Source organism: Schistocerca nitens, chromosome 11, assembly GCF_023898315.1.
Source record: "Schistocerca nitens isolate TAMUIC-IGC-003100 chromosome 11, iqSchNite1.1, whole genome shotgun sequence".
NCBI lineage: Eukaryota > Metazoa > Arthropoda > Insecta > Orthoptera > Acrididae > Schistocerca > Schistocerca nitens.
The window spans coordinates 39,651,452-39,664,695 of record NC_064624.1 but is presented as its reverse complement, the minus strand read 5'-3'; the positions used below and the strand labels follow the sequence as shown (position 1 = coordinate 39,664,695).

At 37.8% G+C, this 13,244-nt stretch overlaps 1 protein-coding gene across 1 annotated transcript in view; it reads left to right on the top strand.

Moving 5' to 3' along the window:
- Positions 1–13,244, top strand: part of LOC126213444 (zinc finger protein 492-like) — an 82,405-nt gene that overhangs the window by 41,684 nt on the left and 27,477 nt on the right. Inside the window, exon 7 of the mRNA XM_049941189.1 lies at positions 10,925–10,962. Coding sequence (XP_049797146.1) covers positions 10,925–10,962 — 38 coding nt within the window. The remainder of the gene's footprint in view (positions 1–10,924; positions 10,963–13,244) is intronic.

The following is a 13,244-nucleotide window of genomic DNA, read 5'->3' as shown; positions in this document are numbered from 1 at the left end:
GTCAAATTTTAGATACCCTGGATACAGTTGAGTTCCAGATAAACTGTACAGTTTGATGTGTGGTTTGTGCTTGTGGCAGTTTTGGCTTAACAGTAGTAAAATTCAGCATTATTGTAATCAGTGTTTATAAAAATTAATTAATGAAAAACTTTACAGTGTTACATTTAACTCCTGAAGTTCAGATGCACAGTTTGGTATAATACCGTTGAATTCAGTTTTAGTGTTTTTCTATATAATGCTTGTGAATAATGTTCTATAGCCGGAAAGTGACAAATTAGCAGTTGGCTATGCATCTGATTTTTTGAGAGATCAGTCAGCAGAGTTAGAATATTTGATATGTTGAATCCTTTGCTTATTGCTGTTCCTCACTTACTTTGGCTGCATTCATCTTTTGTTTGTCAATGGGTTGATGAGTATGTTTAAATGTGTGACAAATTCTACTTGCCATCATAGCATTGACCTTCGAAATGTCCTAAACTTCCTCAAAGATACTATTGCAAAAGTTGTATGAATGGGAATTTAAATACTGCCTCGCAGTTGTCGGCTTTCTCTCTCAGGAAAGTATTCCCAATGGATAGCCGGTTAATGGTATTTCTCTTGGCTTGGGAGGAACATAGTTCACCAGAGAAAAATATTAAATGTATATTTATTTATTTATTATTTATTGTTCCGTGGGACCAAATTAAGGAGAAGTCTCCATGGTCATGGAACGAGTCAATACATGAAATTATAACACGATTGTAGAAACAGATAAAATGAAATATAAAAAAACATATTCAGGTGACAAGTCGTAAATTTAAAGAAAGAAAATCAACAATGTAACACTGGAATTTGTTTAATTTTTTAGCTCTTCCAGGAGCTCCTCGACAGAATAGAAGGACTGAGCCATGAGGAAACTCTTCAGTTTAGACTTAAAAGTGTTTGGGGTACTGCTAAGATTTTTGAGTTCTTGTGGTAGATTATTGAAAATGGATGCAGCAGAATACCGCACTCCTTTCTGCACAAGAGTCAAGGAAGTGCATTCCACATGCAGATTGGATTTCTGCCTAGTATTAACTGAGTGAAAGCTGCTAACTCTTGGGAATAGGCTAATATTGCTAACAACAAACGACATTAAAGAAAATATATACTGTGAGGGCAATGTCAGAATTCCCAGACTATTGAATAGGGGTCGACAAGAGGTTCTCGAACTTACACCACATATAGCTCGAACAGCCCATTTTCGAGCCAAAAATACCCTTTTCGAATCAGAAGAATTACCCCAAAAAATAATACCATACGACATAAGCGTATGGAAATATGCGAAGTAGACTACTTTTCGTGTTGAAGTGTCACTTATTTCAGATACTGTTCTAATGGTAAATAAAGCAGCATTTAGTTTCTGAACAAGATCCTGAACATGGGCTTTCCACAACAGCTTACTATCTATCCGAACTCCTAGGAACTTGAACTGTTCCGTCTCGCTTATAATATGCCCAGTCTGTCTGATCAAAATATCGGTTCTTGTTGAATTGTGTGTTAGAAACTGTAAAAACTGAGTCTTACTGTGATTTAGCATCAAATTATTTTCCACAAGCCACGAACTTATTTCATGAACTATGTTATTTAAGAAACAGCAGTGGCCCCAGCACCGACCCTTGGGGAACGCCCCACTTAACAGTGCCCCATTGGGACGGAACATCACTACCACTTTCAATATTGCGGAGAATTACCTTCTGCTTTCTGTTCTTAAGGTAAGAGGCAAACCAACTGTAAGCTACTCCCTTACTCCATAATGGTCCAACTTCTGCAGTAACATTTTGTGGTCAACACAGTCAAAAGCCTTCATTAAATCAAAGAAAACACCTAGCGTTCCCAACCTTTTATTTAATTCGTCCCAAACCTCACAGAGAAAAGAGAATATAGCATTTTCAGTTGTTAAACCATTTCTAAAACCAAACTGAACATTTGACAGCAAATTATGTGACTTTAAATGCTCCAGTAACCTTGCATATACAACCTTCTCGATAACTTTAGCAAACACCGATGGCCGGCCGCGGTGGTCTCGCGGTTCTAGGCGCGCAGTCCGGAACCGTGTGACTGCTATGGTCGCAGGTTCGAATCCTGCCTCGGGCATGGATGTGTGTGATGTCCTGAGGTTAGTTAGGTTTAAGTAGTTCTAAGTTCTAGGGGACTAATGACCACAGCAGTTGAGTCCCATAGTGCTCAGAGCCATTTGAACCATCATAAACACCGATGGCATAGAAATAGGTCTATAATTGTCAACATTATCCCTGTCTCCCTTTTTATAAAGTGGCTTCACTACCGAGTACTTTAATCGGTCAGGAAACCGACCACTCCTAAAGGAAAAGTTACATATATGGCTAAGTACTGGGCTAACATACATAGAACAATACTTCGGTATTCTGCTAGATTCCCCGTCATATCCATGAGAGTTCTTGGTCTTTAGTGATTTAATTATTAACTCAATCTCCCTCTTGTCAGTATCATGGAGGAGCATATCAGGTAACAGTCTCGGAACACTTTTTTCTAAGAGCGCTATATGATTCCCTGTTGGGACTAGGTTTCTATTTAGTTCACCTGCTATATTCAGAAAGTGATTGTTAAATACTGTACATATATGCGACTTATCAGTAACATGGACATTCCCACATATCTGTTCGTGTTTCAATGTTAAATGACAAATGTTCAGTGACAATCAATCCTGTACATTTGATGATACATTAATATCTCACTCGTAGTATTTGAAAGTTTGAATGCAAGATAAATTTTAAGTTACCTTAATTATTTGTTCAAATTAATTTCCAGTCGTACTTACAGAGACTTGATACCATATATTACAGATTATAAAACTCATTTCTTTGTTCAAAAAAGTGCCTTCAAAGTTGAGGTGTGTTATACTCGAATTTAATATAACAAGTCCAGTGTTGGCGTCAAAATTCCTGGTTGCCTTAATATTTGCCACACATTCAATGCTGCAGGAAATCTATTTCTATCTAGCAACATTGGATTCAATTGCACCAATGCAACGAACATGAGTTAATGGGATTCACAAGCTTGCTAACAGTGTCTCCCTCATGCCCCACAATCACAAACCAAGAGCACTGTCTAGCCTGTGACGTGTCATTGCAGTCTACAGTGCCAGCAAACTTGAATTGAAAGTGATTTGTGTTATTGGTAACAGAAGAATATTTTCTTTAGTAGCTAGCTTCACAGTGGAAAAAATAAAAGGTACTCATATGATGCAGGCTATAAATAGAAAGTAAAAGCATATGCAGAACAATGTGGAAACACAGCAGCTGAGCAGCATTCCAGTCCTCCAGCAACAGAAAAAAAATTGCTATTGGCAGGCTAGTAAAGAAGAACAGAAAAACACGAGGAAGGCCAAATGTGCAAATAGGGGACTGAATACAAAATGGCGAAAACTAGAAGATGCTGTACTGAAATGGATTCAAGCACACCATCCAAATGGTGTTCGAATTGCTACAAAAAGTCTCGAATACATGCTTGTAAGCTAGTGCTACAGTGGAACTTAACAGATACTAAGGGTGAAAATGTTTGGTGCTACAGGTTTATAAAGTGTCATGGACATAGCATGGGAACCAAGACCAAAACATCTCATAAAATTCCACAAGAGTATGACAATAGTATTACCTTTCCATCACATTATTATACAACATAGAAAGAAAACCAGTATGGAACTAAGTTAAATAGTGCATAAAGACTTGATTGCCAAGTAACAAAATTGTTGCCATGAAAAGTGCTAAAATGGTAACTATTAAAACAGGTGAACATGAAAAAATGCACTACACTGTTGTTCTTTCGTGTTGTGTTGATGGCACTAAACTTAATCCAGTGATCATTTTCAAGTGCTAAAAAACGTCAAAACCTTATGGAATACTGGCAGGTGTTGTTCATGTATGTGACAGGAGTTGGATGGATGAGGCTGGTATGAAACTGTGGATTAACAGAAGCAAAGGAAAGTCACTTCATTGAAGATGGGTTTTCTTCTTGTGCTAGATCACTTCAGTAGTCATTTGTAAAATTCTGTGAAAGAGAAATGGAGACAATTAAATACAGAGCTTGCTGTTATTGCAGGAGGACTTACTTCACAATTGCAACTTCTTGAAAAATACACTACACTGAAAAGCCAAATAAGCTGGTACACCTGTGTAATATGATGTAGAGCCCCAGTGAGCATGCAAAAGTCCTGCAGCACAACATGGCATGTACTCAGCTAATGTTTGAAGTACTGCAGGGGAAGAATTGACACCAAGAATCTTGCAGGGCTGACCATAAATCAGAAAGAGTGTGAGGGACTGGAGATCTTTTCTGAAGAGCATGTCATGAGACATCCCAGTTTTGCTCAGTAATGTTAATGCCAGGGGAATTTGGTGGCCAGCAGAAGTGTTTCTCAGAAGAGTGTTCATGGAGCCACTCTGTAGCAATTCTACTGGTATTGCCCAAGTCTGTCAGATTGCACAATGGACATGAATGGCTGCAGGTGATCAGACAGGATACTTATGTACGTGTGACCTGTCAGTCATATCAAAATGTATCAGGTGTCCCATATCACTCCAGCACATGCCCTACACCATTACAGAGCCTCCACCACCTTGAACAGTTCCCTGCTGAAGTATTGTCCATAGATTCACGAGGCTATCTCCATACCTTTACACATCCATCTGCTCAATACAATTTGAAATGACTCATCTGACCAGGTAACATGTTTCCAGTCTCAACAGTCCAATGCTGGTGTTGACAGGCCAAATTGAGATGTAATGCTTTGTGTCGTACAGTAATCAAGGGTGCACGGTGGGCCTTCGGCTCCAAAAGCCCATATCAGTGATGTTTTGTTGAATGGTTTGCACGCTGATACTTTTTGTTGGCCCAGAATTCAAACCTGCAGCAATTTGTGCAAGGATTGCACATCCATCATGTTGAATGATTCTCTTCATTTATTGGTGGTCCCATTCTTGCAGTATCCTTCTCTGGCCACAGCAATGTCAGAAATTTTATATTTTAATGGATTCCTGATATTCACTGTACACTCATGAAATCGCCATACGGGAGTATCTCCACTTCATTGTTATCTCAGAAATGCTGTCCCATCGCTCATGCACTGGCTATAACGTCACATTCAGACTCAATTAAATCTTAATTACCTGCCATTGTTGAAGCAGTAACTGATGAAACAGCTGTGCCAGACACTTCTTGTTTTATATAGGCATTGCAGTCTGCAGTGTCATATCCTGCTGTTGACATACCTCTATCTTTGAATACGCATGTGTATACCAGTTTCCATGGCATTTCAGTGCATTTAAATTGTAAATGGAAGAGGATTGGAACAAATGGGTGATGGATTAAGCCCAACATGAATTCATGACAAAGGGAGTTCTAAAATGATCTACAAACAAACAAGTGTGTCAGTCAGTAAAGCACTTGCGATGTAGGGTGAGAGAAAATATCATCGTTAAATCTTTTAGTATGTCGACATAAATAATGCTCATAATGGTAGTGAAGACCATCTTATATATAGAGGACAATGATGCTGAGGAAAGTTGAGATAATGAATGTCAGTGATCTTACAAGGTCATTTTGGTTTTATAAACTAAGAAATTTTTTGGCTGACTTTGCAATCTAATAAAAAAATGGTAAAAATGTACTTTCCTTAAAATTGATTGAAAATTAAGGTGCACCTTACAGTCTGTAAAATATGGGTAGTTGTTTTCTTCGAATACAATTTGATTTGATCTGATGAGCTCACATCAATGTACTTAAGAATTGTTGCTGCTGTCCAGATGGTCACCAGATTGCATATAGTGATCTGCAGAACAAAACAGTATTTGTACTCTGCCACTGTTCTTTACTATCTCCTTCTTTCATCTCACCATGGGTCTTAATACAGTCCTATTACAGTAGCACTCAAAAATGTTTTATAGAAAGCATTAGTTACAATTACATAAACATAAGTGTGTAATACAAAAAACTGCCATTGGGTAATTGAAGGATATGAAATTGTAATCTATTTATTACAAGTCTGCTTATCTATTTGCATGAGATATGAGACAATTGTCAGAGCATGTGTTACCATAAGTGCTGATGTGATAAGAAATACTACTCCATCCATGGTAAGAAGATCACAGCACTGCATTGATACCAATGGTCATCAGTTCGAACACCTTCTGTAAATGGATGTTCAAGCCACCTTTTTGACCTTCATTGACCTTCAAAGACCTTAGTGTTAAACATCGTCGGATTCATCTCCATAGCTGCTATCAGAAAATAAGTATCAAACTGTAGCATTCCATTTAAAAAGCAAAGTTGACCTTTATATCTCTGAAGCAACAATCAACCAATTTCATACTGTGGCCCCTGTTGTACCATGCAACTTTTGTCCCACAAACCTCTCAACTCCTATCATACTTTCAGAGTTACTCTTCATGGCAATAGTTAGTGACTCACCCTGTATACTCCACACCATCAGAAAAAAAATGTTAAATTTATTTTTGTCACTCCATAAAACCTTAAATCTGTCTTTGGCATTCCAAGTTCAGGGTTTCCTTGGAAAGTCTATCCTGTCCCTAGTTTTTGAATTTATGAGCTGGTTTATTTCATTTATCATGTAAATCGTCTGTTACTAAGTGACTTTTTATGGTAGGCGTGTGTGGGCTCAGTCAATTATGTTGCTTCAGATCATCCCTGATTTGTTGAGGTGTTTCTCTTGGAGCTACAGCTGATTGCCTACAAATCATTCTGTCCTTAGCACAAACCATTTCAGATGAGAATAGCTCGAGGTTGTACCAAGACCTTATCATCTGAAATACGTAGAAATACGCCATTATCAGCCAATGTGCTACTTAGACTATATTACACTTCCAAATACGGCATGTTCTTTCGCTGCACTCATTGTATTACATATTCTTTTCATTTATTTTTCTTTGATATGTGCATATTATAAATTATATTCTCATCAACTAGGTAGTAACAAATTATATGGAACCACTTTAAGAGCAGTTCTAGACGCTTCAGTCTGGAACCTCACGACTCCTACAGTCGCAGGTTCAAATCCTGCCTTGAGCATGGATGTGTGTGATGTCCTTAGGTTGGTTAGGTTTAAGTAGTTCTAGGGGACTGATGACCTCAGATGTTAAGTTCCATAGTGCTCAGAGCCATTTGAACCATTTTAACAATTGTTAAGCATTGCATTCGCTGTAACCTAAGAGAAAATTTTATATATTATTTTCTTCATATTATTTTTTAAAAAAGCATAGCAGCTGTATACCAATAAGATTGTAACAATGAGAAGTCTTTGCTGTTAGATTCAGAAGCGTCTGACCCACCTTAAATTTCTAGGTGGTGGGTTACTCTGTACTGTTAATGAAATAAAATAAATCAATAAATCAATGTCTTTCATCCTCGCTCTTCATCAAGGTTGCAATATGCCATACTCTGTAGCAGTGCTAGACTGTTACCTCCCAGTCTTGAAGACATGCCAAACAGTTTGTTTCACATCAAGCAAGTGTTCCATTTTGTAATACTTCTAGTTCTCTACAAGTAAACAATCACTGATTAAATACCTGAGTTATTGTGGTTAATGAATACCATACCATCAAGGCAAGTTACATACTTTTGAGCTAAAAGAATATATACTTACATTGTTGTATGATTTTGCTCATTTACTAGATATGTAACAACAGCAGCATGAAGTGCTTGATGGAGTGACACTTAAATGCATTGCTCTTCTGTGACTGCATGCAAGCAGTACTGACAGCATAACAACGCAACTGAAAAATACTTCCGAGCACTGCTGTAGCCTAACAAAACACTCCAAATACTGTTATCTGCATATTTGCAGAGACTTTTTGACCTCCTTGCTGTAGTTCATTTGCAGTACATACAGCACCACTATGCTGTACTGCGAAGGTATTACAAATGAGAAACAAATTTTTTTGTTCTGCTCAGTTACAGGCCAGCTAAGGCTTAACATTTCATTATGCCACTCCTTCATCTGTACACGTATTTCTCTCCACTCACCTGATGTCTAGTTTCTATCTTGTCTTTTTGGAACTATTTTGCTTGGAGAATTTATCAACTCAATTCTGTTTCTGTATTTGGTTTGGTTTTCAATTTCTTGCTTATTTATACAAGTGTCTTGTAGGTCTTTGTGCACTTCTGTAAGCCAATGAGTTTTTTCAGTATGCTAAGACTCATTACCCTTCTTTGCCAAATTCTGGCCCCAGTTATTTTCCTACATATTTATGTATACTTGTCTATTGTTTCAGAATTTAAATGTTTGTACTGGTGTTCTGTTTCCTAATATCTTTTCTTTTTTCATAATTTTCACTATCATTTGTTAAATCTGAAATCAGTGTTTATGATACAGATGTGTATTCTGGCCAAATGACTGCCTTGCGAGTCAGAGGTTCTGCAATTTTGGAGAATGAATTTTTACTATGAACATCTTCTGTTTACTGTAATGCAAAGTCCATCTTTCATAGTCTTCCTCTTGTGGCTCCATTTTCTCCACCATTTGGCTATATGACTTATCATAGATCCTTAAATTTGTCTTCCCCTGATACTCTCATACTCAGTATTTGAGTGGGATTTTGCAGTATTGCTGTTCCCCCATTACTGCTTCTTATCAGAGGAGATGAGTAGTCATGCTTTTCCTACTGTTTTTCTTTCTCTCTGTTTTGTACCTTCTCTACGCTATCAGTATTGCTAAATTATCTACAAAAGTATAACAGTCAATTTTGACATCCATTTTCTAACCAAGTAGTATTCAACTTGTGGTATTATGTTCTGACAAGTGCTCCATCTGTTCAATGTTCATTTTTCTATTATGGTCTGAAAGAAGAATGGAGTTAGTCCATTGCCTTGGCTAAAGTCTGTTCTTATATCAAATGAGGCTGAAGTTCTTTTAAAAGGACTCATGTTGTATTCTGCATGTCAGATTTTTTAAGTATTTTGAATAAAAGCAGTCGTGCTTTATAGTCATAAGCCTTCTAAAATTTTACAAATATATTCCAATAGTATTTTGCCACTTTAGTCCTTCGTCAATCTGCCCATCACAGGACCTTCCTGTCCTAAGCCATCCCTGATATATCTTGTATTTTAGAATTTCTGCTGTTGTTTTCTCCTTGAACTTTTCATGTAATTTCTTTGAATCTTCTGTGAACATGATTATCAGTTATTCTAGGCCAGGAACCACTTTTATTAATCAGTGGTAATGGTCAATTTCAACAGGTATCTATGTCTGACTATGAAATTTATCAAGTTCTTGGAATTGTGCTTTGTTATTGGCACATAAGCTATGTGATATTCTCAAATTATATCAGTGTTGATTGCATATCTTTTTATTGATTTATATATATATATATATATATATATATATATATATATATATATATATATATATATATATATATATATGTGTGTGTGTGTGTGTGTGTGTGTGTGTGTGTGTGTGTGTGTGTGTGTGTGGTGGGGGGGGGGGGATGCTTATCTGCCAACAATTTAGCTAACTGTCTTTTTCTTACCATTTGTCCTTTTTTCTTACATCCACAGTCAGCCAGACATTTATGAATGAAAACATTTTCTCCCTGGACTGTTATGGTACATATTTATTCAAAATTAATTTGGCAGCTGTACGATTCTCAAGTGGTAAGTCAGTGTATGTCTGAAACCTTTATAATTCCTTTTGAGATAGTATTTTCCTTGTGTTAACCGTGTTTGCAAATTCTATAGTCATTACAAGACTGGAGTCTTCATAATCTGTATGTCCAGACAATGTTAGTACTTAATGTACTAATTTCTGTCAGTCATATCATACTGCACATCTTTATATCCACTCCCCAATGACTAGGCATCATGACATGTAATAACTTCGACATAGTTCATAGTAAGCTGTCACCTGAGAATGGCATAAGTCAAAATTCCAGTTGTGAATACATTTAATTAATAGCAGTTTAGGCAGAAAGTGTTCTCATCTCCATTCTGTACCAATCTGAGGATAAAAATTTAATAAAAACTTACGTTTTCCTCTGGAACTTTAACAGATGCTTCTCAACATAGTTCTCAGGACTGTTTTGCTTTCTGCATTGTTCTTGTTAACATGATTTATTGTGCATCAATTATTGTGTACCTCTCATCTAAATATTGGATTACTGCAGGGAGTGAGTCTTTCTGGAGGTAATGGAAAAATTTGGTACTGATTGCAACATAGATTTGATGTTTATGAATGCAGAGCCTAGTTCTGGGATAGTTTCGCGAATTTCTTCCCTGTGTTCTATGTAAAAATCTACAATTCTCTGAATGTGGTATTTCTTCATCTGTGAATGTGCTGTTTTGTAATACCAATTTTGTTATACATTTATAGTGTGTGAAAGTATTTTGAGTTTGCCAATATTTATTAATGTTTGTATATTTAATGGTCCAGGTCTGTATGTAGTTCTGGGTGTGAACTTAAGGTTGGGTTTAGAAGTCGCTCCTCACCTCTGCAAGTTGATCTGGGCTGCCCAGAGCACAAAGGCCCAAATGTGTCATTTATGATAATCGATTCTTCTGTCAGTGAATGGCAGTTTTCATAATAAAAAAACGTGAACGAAAATTTTACACAAGACGGAAGTGCATGACAGGTTAAAAATGTGAAGTGTCTAGTAGGAAGTATGGCTACAACCAAATTACTAGCTTGTGTAGTTATTTACAGTACTGAAGACAAATTGAGAAAATGGAAAGTGAATTCTGACTAATATTCTGTTTCATTAACTGCAACAGTTTATCATGTCCTCTTTAATGATATTTTCAAGCTTCACTTACAGCATTTGGTGGACTAATCACATGTTGGTAGGTGTTAATATAAATCTATTTATTTACTGTCCCATCAGTTGTAAATCACTGACCATTTCTTGAAATGTTTCAGGTGGAAGCCTCAACAAGATATGCATCTGATAGTGCAAGGTAAGTTTTCATAATTCACTGCAGAACTTTTTGAGAAATATTAATTTTTATTTATTGTGAGAGTACTTCAGAAATAAAATACACTACTTTAATTATTTAGAATTACCAATAAGCACCAACATTACAAGGCAGTATGGTCAGTAATGCTGTTCTGTGCAACAACCATTATGTGACTGTTCCTAAATAAATAGAGCACATGTCTAATATCTGTACAGGAAGACAAATGTTCAGGTGGTATATCAGCAGCTGTATTGTGCTTAATCTAGAACATCACTTGAAAATCACTGACATTCAACAAATTCATCTTGATAGCCACAAGCTAATGTCATACTGCAGTAGAACAAGAAAGGGTGAGTGGCTGTAAATCAAAAAATTGGAGCTGATTCCCAGCCTTTCAGATGAATGAATACAGTGTTGGACAACTCTTTCAATGCTGTGCCACAGTGGTGCTCAGGAAACACACAAGCTTGTAGTGGTGACTGTTTATGGGCCATGATCAAGAAGAATTGTGAGTAGCTGGTGCCAGTTTCAGTAAGGTTGTGAAGACTTAACTGGTAAATCCTCATTCTCTTTGTTCCTCCATCATCCTGGTGTGTTCCTGAAGGCTGGCTCTTTCATTAGACACATTACAGGTGACAAGGTAATGCATAATTCCTAGCTCTGGGTTAACAGTAGGGTTCACACATACCCTCTGATACAGGCCAGGCCCAGAGAGGGGTGACTGTTTTTTCCCAAATGCCAGTTGGTCCCTCTGTCAGGAGTTCGGGAGGTGTGAACAGTCATTTACGGTGTGTGAATCCCCCTCTGAGGGGGCACCCAATTGGAAGGAGCATGCCATTGCAGATGTTGGCAATCATGGGGATTTTTTGCAGTGGCTCAATCAACGTCTTAGAGTGTGTCTACTAAACATAAACAGAATGAGGCTAAAGATTTCAAAGCCATACCAGCTGTACATCAGTTCCTCATGGTATCACGTACCGGAGGTGGTCAGTCCTTTGCTGCGGTTCATGCTTGCATTATTCTGAAAGGTGTTGTTGTAGTTGCAGGCCCTGTGAAATTCTTTTGTCATTTATGTAATACAACTTTGCTTCTGAAGACGTATTGTGATTTTCAGGCCCTGCAATTGCTTACAGAATCACTCCTCCAGAGTTATCCTGTTTGTGTTGAGGACCATCGTTCACTGAATTCTTCACATGGTGTTCTTTACATTCTGATGCTAGATGGTCTCACCGAGGGAGCAATCCACACTTCCCTCTAATCATAGCATCACTGTGCCCCATTGAGTAATGAAAAAGATGGATGCAAACTTAAAGCCCACATGCACTCTTTTTCTACCATTTGCTCAAGTAGTGTTTGCCTCAAAGATTAAGGCAGGCTATGAAGTCATCATGGTCCAACCATACATTACAAACAAAATGAGTTCAACATTATAATAAAACACATATCCTGTCAAAACATGGCCAAATGTGTTACTCTTGGCAGAGATGCTCATTAGGGCAGCTGTTTGCCTCCTCTCTGCTGTATCAGTTGTAATCCCATGAATGTCCCAAGTGTCTTAATGAGTGAGCCATCCAGGAGATCTGAGTGAAGGACATCAAACTCCACCTTGTCACTCACAGTTGTTTGGTAGTCAAGATCCTTGCATTTTACCATCTGGCATTTACAGTATCATTTTTGCTATGCCATGAATAATGGAGAATATGCCCACCCAGACTTGCAACTTCAAGTTCAGTATTGCAGTAGTGAAATCACTCAGGTCACAGTAGCATCTCCTTCTCCTCCTGCGGCTGCACAACAAGCCATCAAATCCTTGCCCCTGATGACGAAATCGCTTGCTACAGAACTATCAGGCTGGAAGGACAAAAGCAGTACTCCCACAAATACTTTCTACAGCTAAAAACGTAGTCTTCATCTGCCAACTAGAAAGTTCTATGAAATCAAACAAAAATGAACGGTTTTCTCCTTCCCTGACTTAGAGATCCCCTTCAGTGCTGTTGGCACATATACCCTCACCCAGCTGACCTCCATTTTGCTGGTGCCCACTGCCTACTGATTTTCTGCCATGGAATTCACAGGCTGACCCAAGGAGAATGACAAAATGTTCGTAGATCTCATGAAGAGGATTCTCCAGCCTCTGCCCCTGTAGCAGTGAATTTTTGAAGGCTGGTACTCAGCAACCGCAAGGTGACTAACCTTCATTTGTTCCCTCCTCCCCAATCCCCATTATGACTCTTATCCAATGGAACATTTGTGGTACTAGATCCAACAAGGAGGAATTACAG